We start from the raw sequence: 23,008 nt of genomic DNA on the forward strand, positions 1-23,008 counted from the left end.
GCTTGGTATGTACGACTTGTTATTTGATATTTTGAGTAAAGTTACGAGTGTTACTCATCTCTGCTGTCCTGCGCCTGACTCCTATGCACCAGCTACACACAGAACATTACAGCATGTGTGTTTAGTGAGTCCACCAGATCAGAAGCAGTAGGGATGAGTGTGTGAATTAGACAATTTTTCTGTCCTGCTAAGCATTCAAAATGTAATAGTCTTTAAGAATGTAGTGAAGTAAAAGTAAAGGTTGTCAAAAATATAAATTGTAAAGTACATATACCCAAAACAACTACTTAAGTAGTACTTTAAAGTAGTTTTACTTAAGTACTTTACACCACTGAATGTCAATAATTAGTAGATTTCATCATCACTGTAATTTCAAAAGCTAGTATATTTAACGTGAGACGATGACAGATAGCTGCAGCGAATTAAGTCATCAACATGCATGTAGTAGCCTATAAAACAGATACGCATACCAGTTAATATACCTTCATATTCTAGCCGAATGATAGCCTATGACTCAGGACTGTTATGAATGTAAGGTATGCAGTAAACATCAATATTAGGATATCTGGAGGAAGTAAACAAAGCACCTATGAATGTGGGCTATTGGACCTCTCACTTAACCGATATGCCCCCTTACCAGGAGTATACTGCTCACCTGATCTAAGCTGAAATTACACTGGTCTCATGTAACACATGAATGGATTTCGTACAAGAGCTCAACTCAGCCATAGAGAATAGGCTACTGGCGCCAAAGACTGCTGCGTGAGCCAAGCCATGTATTAAGGATGAATGAAATGGCTATCACCCTTGCTACCCAATGGGCTGATAACATTGTCTGAAACTATAGGGCTTTAGTCAAAAGTAGTGCACTATGTAGGGAATAGGGTGCTATTTGGGAAGCAGACATTGTCTCTCAGCGCATGTAATTCTACCAATTAGCCTGGGTAGCCCTGAGAAATGCTACAGTATCAAATGACATTCATAGCTGCTACGGGTGGAGTGTATGTATCTAAGGGTGAAAAGGTAATAACAGAGTAACATGTAAATATACACCACAGGTGTGTTCTGAACCTGTGACCATGCAGAAGACAACTCCATTGGAACATTACTGTGATTTTTAACATCAAGTTTGATAGGTTAGTTTGATACTTGATAGATTAGTTTGATACTTGAAAGATTTGTTTGATACTTGATAGATTAGTTTGATACTTGATAGATTAGTTTGATGGATTAGTTTGATACTTGATAGATTAGTTTGATGGATTAGTTTGATACTTGATAGATTAGTTTGACACTTGATAGATTTGTTTGATACTTGATAGATTAGTTTGACACTTGATAGATTAGTTTGATAGTTGATAGATTAGTTTGATACTTGATAGATTAGTTTGATACTTGATAGATTAGTTTGATACTTGAAAGATTCGTTTGATACTTGAAAGATTCGTTTGATACTTGATAGATTAGTTTGATGGATTAGTTTGATTGATTGAATAAAACAAAGTATTCAGAAAGAAACTGTATTGGTCATAGTCTCTTTTTAGGGACAGTTAATAGGAATAGTTAACAATCAATTATTAACTAAGCAAGTGGATTTCAAGGTGTAAATGTTATGTGACCTTTTCCCACACCCTCTACAGTAACCAAGTAAACAGCACTTTGTATACAAAAGAACTGCAAACTAACCAGGCTTAAGTATTGCAAAAGTATTTCAAAACCATTTGACGTACTTACCCAGAAAAGCCAACAGCACGACAACTGGAACAAGGCACATATTGGCAAATGTGTGTATTGTACTAATGTATGAAAACATGCAAAAAATAAAACCAATTCAAAATGTACATACAAAATCCAAATCAAAAGTGTATAATAAAACATTGAGTGTGTGAAAGAGAGATCATCGTGTGTGTCTGTGTGCGAGCGAGTGTGTGTGTGTGTTTGGTCTCAGAAGGAACGACCGTGTGTGTGTGTGAGAGATGTGTGTGCAGCCTCCCTCTCTGTGCCTCTCTCTCTCTCCCAGCATCAACCCCTGCTGTTTAAGCAGCTGATTGGTCCAGCCAACACCACTGTATCTATTCTATGGAGCATAGGAAAGGAGGGGCTGTTTAGCTGACTGGTTGGCTTAATGACTGATTGGCTGGCTGAATGACTGACTGGCTGGTTAGCTGAATGACTGACTGACTGGTTGGTTAGCTGAATGACTGACTGACTGGATGGTTGGCTGAATGACTGACTGGTTGGTTGGCTGAATGACTGACTGACTGGATGGTTGGCTGAATGACTGGCTGACTGGCTGGTTAGCTGAATGACTGGCTGACTGGCTGGTTAGCTGAATGACTGACTGGCCGGCTGGCTGGTTGGCTGAATGACTGACTGACTGGCTGGCTAAATGACTGACTGCGTGACTTGACAGTTTGTCTGTCGGACTGGATGACTGGTTGGTTGACCGACTGGCTGGGGAGGGACTCCCCCTGATCTAATCTCTATGGTCACACTAGGAGGCTATAGCTTTGTGAACACACACTGTTGCCTGTAAATATGATGAACAATAACGCATGTGGATACATGCACACTCACAAAGTACATAGACACACACAGAATTACCCGAACACATACACACAAACTCAAAGTCACAGCTGACACAACGCCTACACAGGCTGATGACCACACAGCCACACAGTACATAGACACACACATAGAATTACACATTAACATTTACACGCATGTACAAATACACACAATGGTTATGTGGACAGGAAACCCATATTATGTGGACAGGAAACCCACACACACACACACACTCACACATACACACTCAGACACACAAAGAAAAAATACATGAACAAGTTAATGAACAAGTGATTGAGAGATTAAATACATGAATGATCAGAAGAGATATGGAATGAGTACAAAAGGAGGAGAGAATTTTAGTTGGGGGCTGTTCTTTATTCAGTTTGAAGGATTGTGTGGTTATTTATATATTATTTTTAGTTTATGATAAAAGTGTGATTAGAGTTTTTAACCCATAGGATAACCCTTTTTGCTTCTAAGTTAGAACCCTGTTGGGTTCCGTATAGAACCTTCTGTAGAAAGGGTTCTACATGGAACCCAAAAGGGTTCTACCTGCAACCAAAAATAGTTCTTCAAAAGGGTTCTCCTAAGGTTTTAGAAAGCACCCTGTTTCTAAGAGTGTAGGATCTCTTCATTGATGGTATTTTAAAGTACTTTTTAAGTTGAACTTTTACTCTATGAACCATTTCACCTTGAGGGGGAAAGAAATATCCTGTACTGTAGTAAGCCAGACCTGTACTAGACAAAAACTGTGTATTGGTAGTCCTATAGGGATGTGAGTTAAGGGCGCAAAAATATCTTACATATCTACATTTATGGTGCTTGAGTATTTTATGCCGGTCTGGAATCTTGAATGAAACTCAGTTTTGTTGTTCCGGACTCTATGTCATCAGTGCATGTTATTTGACTTAAGGTTCTTAATTGGTTTAATTGATTGGGGATTTTAGCATCTGGTCAGAAAACCAGTGTGTGGATCAGAAAAGCAGTCAAGTATCTGGTGTGACTCATGCAGCGTGACACATCTCCTTCGCATAGAGTTGATCGGGCAGTTGATTGTGGCTTGTGGATGGATTGTTGTCCCACTCCTCTTCAATGGCTGTGCGAAGTTGTTGGATATTGGCGGGAACTGGAACACGCTGTTGTACACGTTGATCTAGAGCATTCCAAACATGCTCAATGGGTGACATGTCTGGTGAGTATGCAGACCACGGAAGAACTGGGACATTTTCAGGTTCCGGGAATTGTATACAGATGCTTGCGACATGGGGCCGTGCATTATCATGCTGAAACATGAGGTGAATGGCACGACAATGCAATTGCAATTGATAAAATGCAATTGTGTACATTGTCTGTAGCTTATGCCTGCCTATACCATGACCCCACTGCCCCCATGGGGCACTCTGTTCACAACGTTAGCATCAGCCAACCATTCACACACACGATGCCATACATGCTGTCTGCCATCTGCCCGGTACAATTGAAACCGAGATTAATTCGCAAAGTGCACACTTTTCCAGCGTGCCAGTGGCCATCGAAGGTGAGCATTTGCCCACTAAAGTCGGTTACAACGCTGAACTGCAGTCAGGTCAAGACTCTAGTGAGGACAACGAGCACATAGATGAGCTTTCCTGAGATGGTTTCTGACAGCTTGTGCAGAAATTCTTTCGGTTGTGCAAACCCACAGTTTCATCAGCTGTGTAGGTGGCTGGTCTCAGATGATTCCGCAGGTGAAAAAGCCAGATGTAGAGGTCCTGGGATGGCGTAGTTAATGAACATTAAATTCTCTGGCAACAGCTCTGGTGGACGTTCCTGCAGTCAGCACGCCAAACATCTGTGGAATTGTGTTGTGTGACAAAACTGCACATTTTAAAGTGGCCTTTTATTGTCCCTGGCACAATGTGCACCTGTGTAATGATCATGCTGTTTAAACAGGTTCTTGATTCGCCACACCTGTCAGGTGGATGGATTATCTTGGCAAAGGACAAATGCTGACTAACAGGAATGTAATCAAATGTGTACACAACATTTTAGAGAAATAAGCTTTGTGTGCATTTGGAAAATGTCTGGTATTATTCTTTTTTTCAGCTCATGAAACATGGGACCAACACTGTACATGTTGCGTTTATACTTTTGTTCAGTGTGTGACATTAGTAGGAGTCGGGAAAAATATTTAATCTGAGGTTTAGCCAGCCAAGAGAGATTATCTTTATAGCATTCACTGTGGATGTTATGGTGAGTGAATGAGGACCCAAAAGCGAACTAACTTAAACAGAGCTTCTTTAATAACCAAACATAGGTAGGCTCAGATAGACCGGCAGATTCCGACAGGACAGGACAAGGTTACAGCAAACATGACGATAGTCTGGCTCAGGCATGAAACACAACAAACAAGAATCCGACAAGGACAGGAACAGAAACAGAGAGAGATATAGGGACCTAATCAGAGGGAAAAAGGGAACAGGTGGGAAACGGGGTGAATGGGTAGTTAGAGGAGACAAGGAACAGCTGGGGGAAAGCGGGGGAGAAAAGGTAACCTAACAACGACCAGCAGAGGGAGACAGGGTGAAGGGAAAGGACAGAGACAAGACACAACATGACAGTACATGACAGTACCCCCCCACTCACCGAGCGCCTCCTGGCGCACTCGAGGAGGAAACCTGGCGGCAACGGAGGAAATCCTCGATCAGCGCACGGTCCAGCACGTCCCGAGAGGGAACCCAACTCCTCTCCTCAGGACCGTACCCCTCCCAATCTACGAGGTACTGGTGACCACGGCCCCGAGGACGCATGTCCAAAATTCTACGGACCCTGTAGATGGGTGCGCCCTCGACAAGGATGGGGGGGGGGGGGGGAAGACGAGCGGGGGCGCGAAGGACGGGCTTGATGCAGGAGACATGGAAGACCGGGTGGACGCGACGAAGGTATCGCGGAAGAAGAAGTCGAACTGCGACAGGATTAATGACCCGAGAAATACGGAACGGACCAATGAACCGCGGGGTCAACTTGCGAGAAGCCGTCTTAAGGGGAAGGTTCTGAGTGGAGAGCCAAACTCTCTGACCGCGACAATATCTAGGACTCTTAGTTCTACGCTTATTAGCAGCCCTCACAGTCTGCGTCCTATAACGGCAAAGTGCAGACCTGACCCTCTTCCAGGTGCGCTCGCAACGTTGGACAAAAGCCTGAGCGGAGGGGACGCTGGACTCGGCGAACTGAGATGAGAACAGCGGAGGCTGGTACCCGAGGCTACTCTGAAAAGGAGATAGCCCGGTCGCAGACGAAGGAAGCGAGTTGTGGGCGTATTCTGCCCAGGGGAGCTGTTCTGACCAAGACGCAGGGTTACGAAAAGAAAGACTGCGTAAGATGCGACCAATAGTCTGATTGGCCCGTTCTGCTTGACCGTTAGACTGGGGGTGAAAGCCGGAAGAGAGACTGACGGAAGCCCCAATCAAACGGCAAAACTCCCTCCAAAATTGAGACGTGAATTGCGGACCTCTGTCCGAAACGACGTCTGACGGAAGGCCATGAATTCTGAAAACATTCTCGATGATGATTTGTGCCGTCTCTTTAGCAGAAGGAAGCTTAGCAAGGGGAATGAAATGAGCCGCCTTAGAGAACCTATCGACAACCGTAAGAATAACAGTCTTCCCCGCTGACGAAGGCAGTCCGGTGACAAAATCTAAGGCGATGTGAGACCACGGTCGAGAGGGAATAGGAAGCGGCCTGAGACGGCCGGCAGGAGGAGAGTTACCGGACTTAGTCTGCGCGCAGACCGAACAAGCAGCCACGAAACGACGCGTGTCATGCTCCCGGGTGGGCCACCAAAAACGCTGGCGAATGGAAGCAAGCGTACCCCGAACGCCAGGGTGGCCGGCTAACTTGGCAGAGTGAGCCCACTGAAGAACGGCCAGACGAGTAGGAACGGGAACGAAAAGAAGGTTCCTAGGACAAGCGCGCGGCGACGGAGTGTGAGTGAGCGCTTGTTTTACCTGCCTCTCAATTCCCCAGACAGTCAACCCGACAACACGCCCCTCAGGGAGAATCCCCTCGGGGTCAGTGGAGGCTACTGAAGAACTGAAGAGACGAGACAAAGCATCAGGCTTGGTGTTCTTAGAGCCCGGACGATAAGAAATCACGAACTCGAAACGAGCGAAAAACAGCGCCCAACGCGCCTGACGCGCATTAAGTCGTTTGGCAGAACGGATGTACTCAAGGTTCCTATGGTCAGTCCAAACGACAAAAGGAACGGTCGCCCCCTCCAACCACTGTCGCCATTCGCCTAGGGCTAACCGGATGGCGAGCAGTTCGCGGTTACCCACATCATAGTTACGTTCCGACGGCGACAGGCGATGAGAAAAATACGCGCATGGGTGGACCTTGTCGTCAGAGAGGGAGCGCTGAGAAAGGATGGCTCCCACGCCCACCTCTGACGCGTCAACCTCGACAACGAACTGTCTAGAGACGTCAGGTGTAACAAGGATAGGAGCGGATGTAAAACGATTCTTGAGGAGATCAAAAGCTCCCTGGGCGGAAACGGACCACTTAAAGCACGTCTTGACAGAAGTAAGGGCTGTGAGAGGAGCTGCCACCTGACCGAAATTACGGATGAAACGACGATAGAAGTTTGCGAAGCCGAGAAAGCGCTGCAGCTCGACGCGTGACTTAGGGACGGGCCAATCAATGACAGCTTGGACCTTAGCGGGATCCATCTTAATGCCTTCAGCGGAAATAACAGAACCGAGAAATGTGACGGAGGAGGCATGAAAAGTGCACTTCTCAGCCTTCACAAAAAGACAATTCTCTAAAAGGCGCTGGAGGACACGTCGAACGTGCTGAAGATGAATCTGGAGTGACGGTGAAAAAATCAGGATATCGTCAAGGTAAACGAAAACAAAGATGTTCAGCATGTCTCTCAGGACATCATTGACTAATGCCTGAAAGACAGCTGGAGCGTTAGCGAGGCCGAAAGGAAGAACCCGGTATTCAAAGTGCCCTAACGGAGTGTTAAACGCCGTCTTCCACTCGTCCCCCTCCCTGATGCGCACGAGATGGTAAGCGTTACGAAGGTCCAACTTAGTGAAAAACCTGGCTCCCTGCAGGATCTCGAAGGCTGAAGACATAAGAGGAAGCGGATAACGATTCTTCACTGTTATGTCATTCAGCCCTCGATAATCTATGCAGGGGCGCAGAGACCCGTCCTTCTTCTTGACAAAAAAAAACCCCGCTCCGGCGGGAGAGGAGGAGGGGACTATGGTACCGGCGTCAAGAGCTACAGACAAATAATCTTCGAGAGCCTTACGTTCGGGAGCCGACAGAGAGTATAGTCTACCCCGGGGGGGGGGTGGTTCCCGGAAGGAGATCAATACTACAATCATACGACCGGTGTGGAGGAAGAGAGGTGGCCCTGGACCGACTGAACACCGTGCGCAGATTGTGATATTCCTCCGGCACCCCTGTCAAATCACCAGGCTCCTCCTGTGAAGAAGAGACAGAGGAAACAGGAGGGATAGCAGACATTAAACATTTCACATGACAAGAGACGTTCCAGGAGAGGATAGAATTACTAGACCAATTAATGGAAGGATTATGACAAACTAGCCAGGGATGGCCCAAAACAACAGGTGTAAAAGGTGAACGAAAAATTAAAAAAGAAATGGTTTCACTATGATTACCAGAAACAGTGAGGGTTAAAGGTAGCGTCTCACGCTGAATCCTGGGGAGAGGACTACCATCCAGAGCGAACCATACCCTTAATCTGACCGGCAAATCATAGATGCATAAAGAATAGATTCATTAGAAATAGATAGCCTAGTTTAGAACAATTTTGTATTTGTGAGTGAACGTCTATGGGTGTGGACTGGTATTGGACGGAAGGAGTACCCGTGTATCCATTGGGTTGGGTTGGATTCTCAGGAACATGAATCTGACTACCAGGGTAATCTGACTGTAGTTTAATTAAGGTGATGTATCACTACATCATGTGATGTGTCCGAAATTGAGACACAACCATGAGGTCAAGGTTGAGGCGTGCAAGTTCACAAGAAAAAAAGGAATAGCACCAGAAATGAAGACGCAAATGAAAGATATTTAAACACATGTTTGATCTGATACACCAACACATTTTTCATTGCTCACTGACACAAACAGTTAACATGGACATATTTAGACTCATCTCTTTGTCCATATACTTCATTCCCCTGTTCACCATCATGGTCAGCTCCCCTCGTGACGGGGTTGAGCAGAATAGGCTATTCCCTCCGAGCTAGAAATAGCTGTCGTAAAGGACCATCAGATCAGAGTGTTGTTTTTGGTAGGTAACTCGCACACACACACACACACACACACACACACACACACACACACACACACACACACACACACACACACACACACTCCAGTGTGAGTTATTTATAGGTCATTTACACATTTCAGAGGGCCCTCAAGGTGGTGAAGGTACTTCACTGGTTCTATTTTGGCCCTTGATTGTAGTGGGAGGTCAACTTGTGATGGGGATGCACACTGTTCCATGGTAAGGGGAGGAACGTATAGGCAGGGTGTGTCCTAATACTATCTCCTTTCTCCTGATGTGTGAGCCTCACCACTTATTTACAGTTGGTCTACTTTGTGTCTGTTTTCAACGCTTTTTGCGTCAACATTTTTATTGAACCAAATTAGGCGCTGACCCACCTAATTGGAAAATGCTGAGGAAAATTATGTGGAAAATGCTGTGGAAAATGCTGTGGAAAATTATGTGGAAAATGCTGTGGAAAATGCTGTGGAAAATTATGTGGAAAATGCTGTGGAAAATGCTGTGGAAAATTATGTGGAAAATGCTGTGGAAAATGCCTGCTCGCCACACATTTGTCGCTGTTATGACGCTGATGATTTGTCACTATGTACGGTTTGTTAACGTTCCTCCCGTTGTAATGAGAGTAGGCATTCAACGCCATCTAACGGCCGTGTTGGGGATAACAGTTGTTGACAACTGTAGCATTGTAACCCTAACCCTTTTCCTAACCTTTAACCTCATTCTCCTAACCTGCTACGTTAATTCACCTAACCTGCTGCGTTAATTCACCTAACCTGCTGCGTTAATTCACCTAACCTGACACATTATTTATCCTAAGCTGCTATGTAAAACAAACCATCTGCGGCAACAAATCAAAAGTATCAAACTAATGATGAGGTTTGTGAGAAAGCTCCCACCACACACTGCCTCACCAGAACATTTGTAAACACACTGCCTCACCAGAACATTTGTAAACACACTGCCTCACCAGAACATTTGTAAACACACTGCCTCACCAGAACATTTGTAAACACACTGCCTCACCAGAACATTTGTAAACTCACTGCCTCACCAGAACATTTGTAAACACACTGCCTCACCAGAACATTTGTAAACACACTGCCTCACCAGAACATTTGTAAACACACTGCCTCACCAGAACATTTGTAAACACACTGCCTCACCAGAACATTTGTAAACACACTGCCTCACCAGAACATTTGTAAACACTCTGCCTCACCAGAACATTTGTAAACACACTGCCTCACCAGAACATTTGTAAACACTCTGCCTCACCAGAACATTTGTAAACACACTGCCTCACCAGAACATTTGTAAACACACTGCCTCACCAGAACATTTGTAAACACACTGCCTCACCAGAACATTTGTAAACACACTGCCTCACCAGAACATTTGTAAACACACTGCCTCACCAGAACATTTGTAAACACACTGCCTCACCAGAACATTTGTAAACACACTGCCTCACCAGAACATTTGTAAACACACTGCCTCACCAGAACATTTGTAAACACACTGCCTCACCAGAACATTTGTAAACACACTGCCTCACCAGAACATTTGTAAACACACTGCCTCACCAGAACATTTGTAAACACACTGCCTCACCAGAACATTTGTAAACACACTGCCTCACCAGAACATTTGTAAACACACTGCCTCACCAGAACATTTGTAAACACACTGCCTCACCAGAACATTTGTAAACACACTGCCTCACCAGAACATTTGTAAACACACTGCCTCACCAGAACATTTGTAAACACACTGCCTCACCAGAACATTTGTAAACACACTGCCTCACCAGAACATTTGTAAACACACTGCCTCACCAGAACATTTGTAAACACACTGCCTCACCAGAACATTTGTAAACACTCTGCCTCACCAGAACATTTGTAAACACACTGCCTCACCAGAACATTTGTAAACACTCTGCCTCACCAGAACATTTGTAAACACACTGCCTCACCAGAACATTTGTAAACACACTGCCTCACCAGAACATTTGTAAACACACTGCCTCACCAGAACATTTGTAAACACACTGCCTCACCAGAACATTTGTAAACACACTGCCTCACCAGAACATTTGTAAACACACTGCCTCACCAGAACATTTGTAAACACACTGCCTCACCAGAACATTTGTAAACACACTGCCTCACCAGAACATTTGTAAACACACTGCCTCACCAGAACATTTGTAAACACACTGCCTCACCAGAACATTTGTAAACACACTGCCTCACCAGAACATTTGTAAACACACTGCCTCACCAGAACATTTGTAAACACACTGCCTCACCAGAACATTTGTAAACACACTGCCTCACCAGAACATTTGTAAACACACTGCCTCACCAGAACATTTGTAAACACACTGCCTCACCAGAACATTTGTAAACACACTGCCTCACCAGAACATTTGTAAACACACTGCCTCACCAGAACATTTGTAAACACACTGCCTCACCAGAACATTTGTAAACACACTGCCTCACCAGAACATTTGTAAACACACTGCCTCACCAGAACATTTGTAAACACACTGCCTCACCAGAACATTTGTAAACACACTGCCTCACCAGAACATTTGTAAACACACTGCCTCACCAGAACATTTGTAAACACACTGCCTCACCAGAACATTTGTAAACACACTGCCTCACCAGAACATTTGTAAACACACTGCCTCACCAGAACATTTGTAAACACACTGCCTCACCAGAACATTTGTAAACACACTGCCTCACCAGAACATTTGTAAACACACTGCCTCACCAGAACATTTGTAAACACACTGCCTCACCAGAACATTTGTAAACACACTGCCTCACCAGAACATTTGTAAACACACTGCCTCACCAGAACATTTGTAAACACACTGCCTCACCAGAACATTTGTAAACACTCTGCCTCACCAGAACATTTGTAAACACACTTCCTCACCAGAACATTTGTAAACACACTGCCTCACCAGAACATTTGTAAACACACTGCCTCACCAGAACATTTGTAAACACACTGCCTCACCAGAACATTTGTAAACACACTGCCTCACCAGAACATTTGTAAACACACTGCCTCACCAGAACATTTGTAAACACACTGCCTCACCAGAACATTTGTAAACACTCTGCCTCACCAGAACATTTGTAAACACACTGCCTCACCAGAACATTTGTAAACACTCTGCCTCACCAGAACATTTGTAAACACACTGCCTCACCAGAACATTTGTAAACACACTGCCTCACCAGAACATTTGTAAGCACACTGCCTCACCAGAACATTTGTAAACACACTGCCTCACCAGAACATTTGTAAACACACTGCCTCACCAGAACATTTGTAAACACACTGCCTCACCAGAACATTTGTAAACACACTGCCTCACCAGAACATTTGTAAACACACTGCCTCACCAGAACATTTGTAAACACACTGCCTCACCAGAACATTTGTAAACACACTGCCTCACCAGAACATTTGTAAACACACTGCCTCACCAGAACATTTGTAAACACACTGCCTCACCAGAACATTTGTAAACACACTGCCTCACCAGAACATTTGTAAACACACTGCCTCACCAGAACATTTGTAAACTCACTGCCTCACCAGAACATTTGTAAACACACTGCCTCACCAGAACATTTGTAAACACACTGCCTCACCAGAACATTTGTAAACACACTGCCTCACCAGAACATTTGTAAACACACTGCCTCACCAGAACATTTGTAAACACACTGCCTCACCAGAACATTTGTAAGCACACTGCCTCACCAGAACATTTGTAAACACACTGCCTCACCAGAACATTTGTAAACACACTGCCTCACCAGAACATTTGTAAACACACTGCCTCACCAGAACATTTGTAAACACACTGCCTCACCAGAACATTTGTAAACACACTGCCTCACCAGAACATTTGTAAACACACTGCCTCACCAGAACATTTGTAAACACACTGCCTCACCAGAACATTTGTAAACACACTGCCTCACCAGAACATTTGTAAACACACTGCCTCACCAGAACATTTGTAAACACACTGCCTCACCAGAACATTTGTAAACACACTGCCTCACCAGAACATTTGTAAACTCACTGCCTCACCAGAACATTTGTAAACACACTGCCTCACCAGAACATTTGTAAACACACTGCCTCACCAGAACATTTGTAAACACACTGCCTCACCAGAACATTTGTAAACACACTGCCTCACCAGAACATTTGTAAACACACTGCCTCACCAGAACATTTGTAAACACACTGCCTCACCAGAACATTTGTAAACACACTGCCTCACCAGAACATTTGTAAACACACTGCCTCACCAGAACATTTGTAAACACACTGCCTCACCAGAACATTTGTAAACACACTGCCTCACCAGAACATTTGTAAACACACTGCCTCACCAGAACATTTGTAAACACACTTCTCACGCTCCTTTTCTTTTATTGAGTTTTATTATAATAATTGGGGGGGGGGGGGGGGGTGCTTATATTTGTCCTTTAACAAGTGTATAATGGAAACGTGTTTCTTGCGTATTCCAACTCCACCTGAGATACCTGCTGCAAGAAGTGGGGTCACGACGAGGGTCACCATTGTCCGTCACCCCTTGAGCAATTGGTTTATTTAATTTATGAGTTATACAAATTAATTTGCTTCTTAATGTAAAAACAAATGTTTATTTTCTCTAACTTTGTTTTTCCACTTCCTGGTTATTAACAGCGTGCTGTGCAAGTGAATGGATTAGTTTCATCTTTGATAAAAGGGGCAATCCACAAATCAAACAATAACAAAGCGGTTACCCCGCCCCTGATTTGGTAAATAGCTGAGGGATGGGGCTGGAGAAATGGAACCACTTTCAAATTCAAAGACAGAGCTCTGGACGCAAGTATTAGATCAAAATTACAATTTTAACTGTGTTTTGAATGTTTAAAAGTCTACAAGCATATGCAGCAATCGCAGATTGCCTCTTTGATTAAGGGTACAAAGGGGGGGGGGGGGGGGGGGGGGGGGGGGGGGGGGGCGAGTTCTGCTCCTTACAATTGTATCTTTAGCTCTGAGTTTAACAGTATTAGCACACCTTCTAGAGATGTTTTCCAGTAACAAAAACATATTTAGTCAAGGCTTCTATTATATTGTGCTGTGTATCTCTCCAGGAGCGCTCGTGGCGGTTGTACAAAAATCAGGTTATGAAAAAGAACAATTCAATTCTTGAAAAATTAATAGGCTGGATAACTTGCATAACTTGGTTTTAAGACAAATGGCCTACGTTCTTTTTTTGTAATTTGTGAAGAAATCTGGCATATACAAAATCAGGCCTACCATTTTTTGCTACCATTTTATGTTACCATTTTATGCTACCGTTTTATTCTAGTAAACCTACAGTTAAACTCAAAGCTATACATAGCCTACACCAGGGTATCCACAACGTGCCCCCCCCCCCCCCCCCCCCCCCCCCCCCCCCCCCCCCCCCCCCCCCCCCCCCCCCCCTGGGTGCACGGTTTGGTTCCTGCCCTAGCACTACACAGCTGATTCAAATCACCAACTCATCATAAAACGTTGACGATTTGAATCAGCTGTGTAGCGTTAGGGACCGATGTTTGAGAAAACCCTGGCCCACACCACCAGTGGTAAGCGGGCCTACCATACCTGGTCAGTATGTCGTCTACCATAGAAACCCTACCATCATAAACACATCTTGTATGAATTGAGCTGCATACAGAATTGCAATCTTTCTGAGCAGCTGTGGGCGGTGTTATTCCACCAGACATCCTTTTTATCAATTATATAAAAGAGTAAAAACACTGGCACATCTGAGTTTTCTTGTTGCAGGTGCGTGGGAATAACGATCTGATATCTAATATCTTAGAAGAAAAAAAAAGACCCGCACACTGAGCGAGCAGGCCGTCAAGCACTGACGAAGCCTTTAGGCATACAGGTTGAAAAGTAAACTAAAGTGATATCATTCGAGCAAGAGCAGTGTGCGGGGCTTTCTTTTCTCCTCATTCTATACGCACAAGTACACTCACCTTGGTCATGTTTAGACATCTGGTTTGTATGTACTACCTGCTACAAATCTGATTTATATTCAGACGGTCTGCTTCACTTCTGAGTAGCCTCAGCATTTCTACGGCACAGTGACAATGGCCACCAGGTGGCCTTAGTGTAACATGGAAACCGCTGGAGAGGCTCCATCACCAGCAGCATCTTCTGGGCAGGTGATACGTCTGTTCAGGACAATTCGTGTAAGGAAATTGTGGGTTTTCTGACTTTTTTGAGGAACATACAGTTGAGAGTGTTACTAAAGATGGAATATGAGAATTTGTCAACTGACCCCAATCAGACAGACTGGACCCGCCCTACATTTTGTATAAAGTTGTAATCCATAATATTTTAAAGTAACTGGTGGTGTTGACATTTAGTGTAAAAAAAATAAAAAAAAATCTAACAGATGCATCATTTTCTATGGCTGTAGGATGCAAGCTTTGACGTCTATAATGATACATTTTCGGAATGGTCTCGTTTGCAGGAATGCGCTACACTGTAGCAGAGAGAGGAGGTGTCAGTTAAATGCCATGGAGGTTGCGCGGAGCCGGTAGAGCACAATAGGTAGTAGGGAATTCTGCTGCAGGATCATTCAAAGTGCGGCTGTGGTGAGTAGCCTACATATATCTATGGCATGTCTAGTCGTACGTATAGGACATAGAGTGGAGTTTTGCATGGGATAAACTGGTGAAATAATATAGGCCTATGCAGAACGCATGTGGGCGTTGTTTCTTCGCGTCCACTTGACTAGACTACTTACTGAACGCCATAGAAGGCTCCGATTACAGTCAGGTCAATGGGAAGCAGAGTCCTAGTCCCCTAGTCAGAACAACTGACCTATGTCATAATACTCTGCCATGGTAATTTTTATACATGTTTTATTCACGAAAAAGTGCCTATGTTGTTTTTGTGAATTATATATAGGCCTAGTCGTATGATTCATGGTCCATCTATTCAGATTGTAATAAAGACTGGACAGTTTGCCATTTTGTTTTGCCGTGAGTAAATGTATAGCGTCATTATTTACAGTAGGCCTATAACTTATAATAACACAAGTTATTGGTTTACTGGAGGTGAGGTTTGCCAAATTTATGTACATTCACGTAAAGCAGAGGAGAGTCAGAAACGACTTCCTGCCAAATTGTGACTCTGTGGTTCCGCATTGATATATTTTAAATCTCTACACCATCTGGCTTGGTTTTGAATAAGTGTTAGGATCAGTTTAGGCATATCACTTTAGTTTGTCGTCAGTGAAGGAGGCGTTCTCTTCGTGTGGTCAATTGCTTTAATTCAAAACGCTTGAATCAAAGATCAGAGCACTTTTCGGAGTGGCGTGCCGTGGTCCTGAATGAAATTAATTTATTCTCAATTTATCCAGCTTCCACGAGTTTCAGGTAAATGCACTTTAAAATGTTAACTCGGTTATGTATTTTAATAGTCGTAGCATATTCGTTTACATCTAGTAAGTTAACCTGTGTGTGTGATTTTGATGGACGTTCACCGCGCGTCAGACAGTAACAGCCTATTATCTGGCAAACCGTGGTGGCATGCGGTGGCACGCATTCGAATTTGCCTCTGCTACGTGATACAACAATGTAAATTGTATCCTCCGTCAATGAGTGTGTATGATACTGTAATGTGTTTTGTAAACGTCTTCACGTGGTGGTGGGTACAATATGTAATCATGGCAACCAGACAATCAATGTAGGTTTGCCTACAGTAGTTCGACTAGGGAAAGTAAAATAAGTGCTACTCTTTAAAAAAATGCTAAATATGTTGGCGTGTTATTGCATTAAACTACCCTTTGTTTGCGGAAAGCGTGAAAGTGGTATGGTATGCATGCAAAAACACTCGTGGTGAAGAAAATATTGGTGCTTTCAAGACAACTGGGAAATCGCAAAAGAACCAGGTCAGATCATGACGTTAGTGATCTTCGGTTCGGAAAGGCTCTAGAAACATGCCCGAGTTTCCGACTTGGAATTCTGAGTTGGGCGACTGTTAAAAATGTTTTTTTTGAGCTCGTTTGTTTTCCGAGTTCCCAGTTGTCTTGAACGCACTGAAGTCGGAAGTCCAGATTTTCCGAGTTCCCAGTTTTCAACGCGGCATGTGGTGCGAGACTGTGATGATCAGCGCTTTGCTCCTTCATTGATTTTGTAGTATTGAAAAGGCTCAATTTAATTATATCATATAGCATTCATTCTTCCATGTCACAGTTGTCTGAGTTCCCTTGATTATCTTCCAGACAGAAAACAATGGTCTGCGGTTTCCCCTCTGTCTTCATATGTCTCTCTATCTCCAACTGAGAGTCTGTCTGGGAGATAAAACCCTTTGATATCAGCTGACACTATACAGTCCCAGTACTTTATCAAAGTGGTGCAATCACTGTCACTCTCTACGTGGAATGTAAATGTCTTGGTGTAATGGTATGTAATTACACTCTAACTACACTGGTAACTAATTTGAAACATAATCCAGACAGTGAGCTACTACAGTATCAAAAAGGAACCCATATGCAGACCACACACACGGTGGTATGACTAGACAAGATAAATATGTGTTTAATCATAGATTGTTGCAGAGTTGGTTTTAACCTATAGTATGGTGTTCAGTGCTGAATCACTCATATCTTCCAGACCCCTTGAACGCCTTGGGGTTTCACACCGCTCTCCCCTGTAGTCTACCATGTCTGGACTCTGGATAGATCAAAGACACAAGGGATACAGGTACACACACACACACCTCCCCGACTATCCAGATCACCTCAGCACTGATATTTCTCAACTTATAATCACCCTCTAAGGATCTCCATTTCAACACCAGGACCAGAGAGCAGACTGCCTGGAGTTAAAAGGTCCAGCCAAGATAAATACGATAATTGCTTCTGAAAGGGTGTAACTCTGAATCTGAGATGCTTGATTTTTCCCCAGTCGTTTTGGTGTGTGTGTTCTGTTCAGTAGATGGACCTGAAATCCAAATCCAGACTAGGCCTTCACCCTGTCCAAAGGAACAGTATACTGCTAGTGCGTTCTTGCTTTTGGCACGGTGGCGTCACTTCCTCTATCACTCCAACCTAGTGATCTCTCTGCTCTCTCACTCTTTCTCTCGTTCTTTCTCTCCCTCCTCGCTTTCTCTCTCTTTCTCTCTCTCTCCTTGCCTCTGTTTATTTTCTCTTTCCAAATGAATGGCTTTACAGTCACCCCAAGGCGCTAGCTGCCCAGCCAGTACTAAGGTCTGAGTAGGCAGGAAGTACAGTGTCCACCATGGTCCATTTGACCTAGTGAGTACACGTACAGGAATAAGGCCTATTAACTATTTGGACTTTTAAAGGCGGTTCCAACAACACACAACTTCAGTGACGGCTAAGTGGCTACAATCACTGCAGGACACTGTATTTGTTGTGACAGATGTCGGTCCCACGAGTACACTAAGCCTTGTTCAACTGTTAGCAGCGTTGTGTTGTATGAAATCAAACCTGAAATACGTCTGTGTACTGAGGAAGGCTTGAAAGAGTTAGTGTTTGTTTTGGTGAATACGTAGCTTCTCGATAGGCTCAACTCTATATAAAAGAGCAGCTAGGGCTTGTTGTAACATGCACAATCAACTTGGTGTGTGTGTTCCAGCGCGTTAGTGCATGCATGTGTGTGGAACTATGCCTGTAAATGTATGTGTGTTTGGTGGATGGGTGTGTGGGCGTGACACTTTTACTTGTTGTTGGTGTGTTCGTTCATGCTTGCCTCTGTATGTGTGTGTATCTGGTTTGGGAGAGAGAGCGGGAGCATTAAACCATTTAGAAGCATCAACTCCTTTTATTTGAACCTGTCCAAAAGACAAACATGACATCACCGTTACCTCACTTCTTCTCTCAGAGGCTGATCAAAAACATGTGGCTTTCTCTCTCTATATATCTCTATCTCTCTCTATATATCTCTTTCTCTCTCTATATATACCTCTTTCTCTCTCTATATATACCTCTTTCTCTCTAAATATATCTTTCTCTCTATATATATCTTTCTCTATATATAATATCTCTTTCTATATATCTCTTTCTCTCTCCATCTGTAATACATTTGACTGTTTTCTATATATCCGTGTAGTAGTTGGTTCTGGGTCGGGTCTGAATGAAGCTGCTCTTTTGGGCATGTTCAGAACCCTGTCTCAGTGTCTCTAAACTTGTTTGTAATGCCCAGGGAAACCAGATGAACGCCACTTAGAAATGACTTATGTCAAAGTAATGTGAGAACAATTACACATTGTTTACATTTTAATCTCTGTATACGATATTCTCAGCATAGATAAATGGATCTTACTGTCTGTCTGTGTGGGATGAATGTTTGTAGCTTTGTTGGGTAACCAAACTCTGTGTTCCCAGTAATCCTGGTGGGCTGGGTTATAATAACCTCATTATACATATGTGGGTGATGTGATGTGCTGAATGGAGTCGTGGTTCCGGCCCTTGGACTTCAGCTGAGTTTTGTTCTGCCAGGGGAAGTGTGTGTCTGCGTTCCAGACTAGAGTTGAGATTCCTGAGCGGTGAAAAGGCGTTTGCATAGATATTGGAGTTCCTTCGCCATAGTTACGGGGTCAAGCAAGCCACGACCATGGGAAGAGAGAGGAGTGCCAAGTTTGGGCAAAATTAACGGGCTGTGATCTCCATGCCAGACTTCTCTCGTTAAAATGATTCAAGATCTGGTCTTTGAGCTTCACAAATCCTTAGTTGCTTCCCAAATGGCACCCAATTCCCTGTTGGCCCTGGTCAAAAGTAGTGCACTAGTATCTACCCCCTACACTGTCTGCACCCTCGTGCATCTACCCCCTACACTGTCTGTACTAGAGTTCGACCGATTAATCGGAATGACCGATTTAATTAGGGCCGATTTCAAGTTTTCATAACAACCGGTAATTGTTTATTTTTTATTTTTACACCTGTATTTAACTAGGCAAGTCAGTTAAGAACATATTCTTATTTTCAATGACAACCCACCGTTCCTAGGCTAACTGCCTTGTTCAGGGGCAGAACGACAGATTTTTACCTTGTCAGCTCAGGGATTAGTTTTTGCAACCTTCCGGTTACTAGTCCAACGCTCTAACCACCTGCCTTACATTGCACTCCACGAGGAGACCTGTTACGTGTGGGCAGCAAGAAGCCATGGTACGTTGCTAGCTAGCTTTAAACTTGTCTTATAAAAAAACAATCAATCTTAACATAATCACTAGTTAACTACACATGGTTGATGATTATATTACTAGTTTAGCGTGTCCTGCGTTGCATATAATCGATGCGGTGCCTGTTAATTTCTCATTGAATCACAGCCTACTTCAACAAATGGGTGACAAGCGCATTTGCGGAAAAAAAAGCACCGTCATTGCACCAATATACCTAAACATCAATGCCTTTCTTTAAATCAATACACAAGTATCTATTTTTAAACCTGCATATTTAGGTAATATTGCCTGCTAACATGGATTTCTTTTCACTAGGGAAATTGTCACTTCTCTTGCGTTCTGTAAATTGCAGTCCGGGTATATACAGCAGTTTGGGCCACGTGGCTCATTGCTAACTGTGTGAAGTCCATTTATTCCTAACAAAGGCCATAATTAATTTGCCAGAATATTACATAATTATGACAACATTGAAGGTTGTACAATGTAACAGCAATATTTAGACTTAGGGATGCCACCCATTAGATAAAATACATAACGGTTCCGTATTTCACTGAAAGAATAAACATTTTGTTTTCGAAATGAAAGTTTCCGGATTCGACCATATTAATGACCCAAGGCTCGTATTTCTGTGTATTATTATGTTATAACTAAGTCTATGATTTGATAGAGCAGTCTGACTGAGCGATGATGGTAGGCACCACCAGGCTCGTAAGCATTCAATCAAACAGCACTTTTGTGCGTTTGCCAGCAGCTCTTCGCAATGCTTGAAGCATTGAAGCTTGACGCGTTTCAAACGTCACTCGCTCTGAGACTTGGAGTGGTTGTTCTCCTTGCTCTGCATGGGTAACGCTGCTTTGAGGGTGGCTGTTGTCGATGTGTTCCTGGTTCGAGCCCAGGTAGGAGCGAGGAGAGGGACAGAAGCTATACTGTTACACTGGCAATACTAAAGTGCCTATAAGAACATCCAATAGTCAAATGTATATGAAATACAAATGGTATAGAGAAAAATAGTCCTATAATTCCTATAATAACTACAACCTTAAACTTCTTACCTGGGAATATTGAAGACTCATGTTAAAACCACCAGCTTTCATATGTTCTCATGTTCTGAGCAAGGAACTGAAACGTTAGCTTTCTTACATGGCACATATTGCACTTTTACTCTCTTCTCCAACACTTTGTTTTTGCATTATTTAAACCAAATTGAACATGTTTCATTATTTATTTGAGGCTAAATTGATTTTATTGATGTATTATATTAACTTATTTTAACTTTTCATTCAGTATCAAATAAATAAATAAAAATCGGCAGATTAATCGGTATCTGCTTTATTTTGGTCCTCCAATCTGTATCGGCGTTGAAAATCAGAATCGGTCGGCCTTTAGTCTGTACCCTCATGCATCTACCCCCTACACTGTCTGTACCCTCGTGCATCTACCCCCTACGCTGTCTGTACCCTCATGCATCTACCCCCTACACTGTCTGTACCCTCGTGCATCTACCCCCTACGCTGTCTGTACCCTCGTGCATCTACCCCCTACGCTGTCTGTACCCTCTTGCATCTACCCCCTACGCTGTCTGTACCCTCGTGCATCTACCCCCTACGCTGTCTGTACCCTCGTGCATCTACCCCCTACGCTGTCTGTACCCTCGTGCATCTACCCCCTACGCTGTCTGTACCCTCTTGCATCTACCCCCTACGCTGTCTGTACCCTCGTGCATCTACCCCCTACGCTGTCTGTACCCTCGTGCATCTACCCCCTACGCTGTCTGTACCCTCGTGCATCTACCCCCTACGCTGTCTGTACCCTCGTGCGTCTACCCCCTACGCTGTCTGTACCCTCGTGCGTCTACCCCCTACGCTGTCTGTACCCTCGTGCGTCTACCCCCTACGCTGTCTGTACCCTCGTGCATCTACCCCCTACGCTGTCTGTACCCTCGTGCATCTACCCCCTACGCTGTCTGTACCCTCGTGCATCTACCCCCTACGCTGTCTGTACCCACAGGGCCTCTATACTTTATATGCCTGTGTTCCAGGTCACCAGACTCATTAAGCCAATCACTGCCAATTAAGCCAATCACTGTCATCTGTGTCAGCAGTGTCATCCCTGTTTGGGTGTGTTATGTAGCTGTGTCCTCCCTGTTAGGGTGTGGTATGTAGCTATGTCATCCCTAATAGGCCTTAGTTGAACATGCAGGCCTGAACAACATTGATAGCAGCCATAAGAGAACAGCTGTGATAATACAGTATAAAGAGATAGGCATATTAAAGGAGGAGGGATATGTGTTTTGACATGTGGGGAGCTAGGAGATGTGATCTGTCCCCAGCAGAGGCACGATTTATAGGAGTTGATCCTTTTACTATGGAGGGAATCTGCACTGCGCCAACTCTATTTATGCGTGTCTATAACTGTATGTGACCTGCGAGAGAGAGTGGGTGTGTGTGTGCGCGTGTGGCTTGGCATATAAACTCAGCAAAAAAAGAAACGTCCCTTTTTCAGGACCCTGTCTTTCAAAGATAAATCGTAAAAATCCAAATAACCTCACAGATCTTCATTGTAAAAGGTTTAAACACTGTTTCCCATGCTTGTTCAATGAACCATAAACAATTCATGAACATGCACCTGTGGAACGGTCGTTAAGACACTAACAGTTTACAGACGGTAGGCAATTAAGGTCACAGTTATGAAAACGTAGGACACTAAAGAGGCCTTTCTACTGACTGAAAAACACCAGAAGAAAGATGCCCAGGGTCCCTGCTCATCTGCGTGAACGTGCCTTAGGCATGCTGCAAGGAGGCATGAGGATTGCAGATGTGGCCAGGGCAATAAATGGCAATGTCCGTACTGTGAGACGCCTAAGACAGCGCTACAGGGAGACAGGACGGA

General features: G+C 43.9%; 2 protein-coding genes across 4 annotated transcripts in view; one reads left to right on the top strand and one right to left on the bottom strand.

Annotated features, from left to right (window-relative positions):
* The window catches only part of LOC110487230, a 40,174-nt gene extending 25,056 nt beyond the window's left edge, over positions 1-15,118 (bottom strand). Inside the window, exon 1 of one of the 2 annotated variants that reach the window (XM_036949236.1) lies at positions 14,941-15,118. In XM_036949236.1, the coding sequence (XP_036805131.1) occupies positions 14,941-14,959 (19 nt within the window). In that variant the 5' untranslated portion in view covers positions 14,960-15,118. Of the gene's footprint in view, positions 1-1,734; positions 1,980-14,940 lie in introns of those variants that run through there. The other variant, XM_036949235.1, reaches the window with a different exon arrangement.
* Positions 15,119-15,547: 429 nt separating this feature from the next.
* The window catches only part of LOC110485619 (gamma-adducin), a 143,834-nt gene continuing 136,373 nt past the window's right edge, over positions 15,548-23,008 (top strand). The window contains exon 1 of one of the 2 annotated variants that reach the window (XM_036949240.1): positions 15,548-15,564. The gene's annotated coding sequence lies outside the window, so the exon portion shown is untranslated. Of the gene's footprint in view, positions 15,565-16,141; positions 16,351-23,008 lie in introns of those variants that run through there. The other variant, XM_036949239.1, reaches the window with a different exon arrangement.

This window comes from Oncorhynchus mykiss, chromosome 17, assembly GCF_013265735.2.
Source record: "Oncorhynchus mykiss isolate Arlee chromosome 17, USDA_OmykA_1.1, whole genome shotgun sequence".
NCBI classification, from domain to species: Eukaryota; Metazoa; Chordata; class Actinopteri; order Salmoniformes; family Salmonidae; genus Oncorhynchus; species Oncorhynchus mykiss.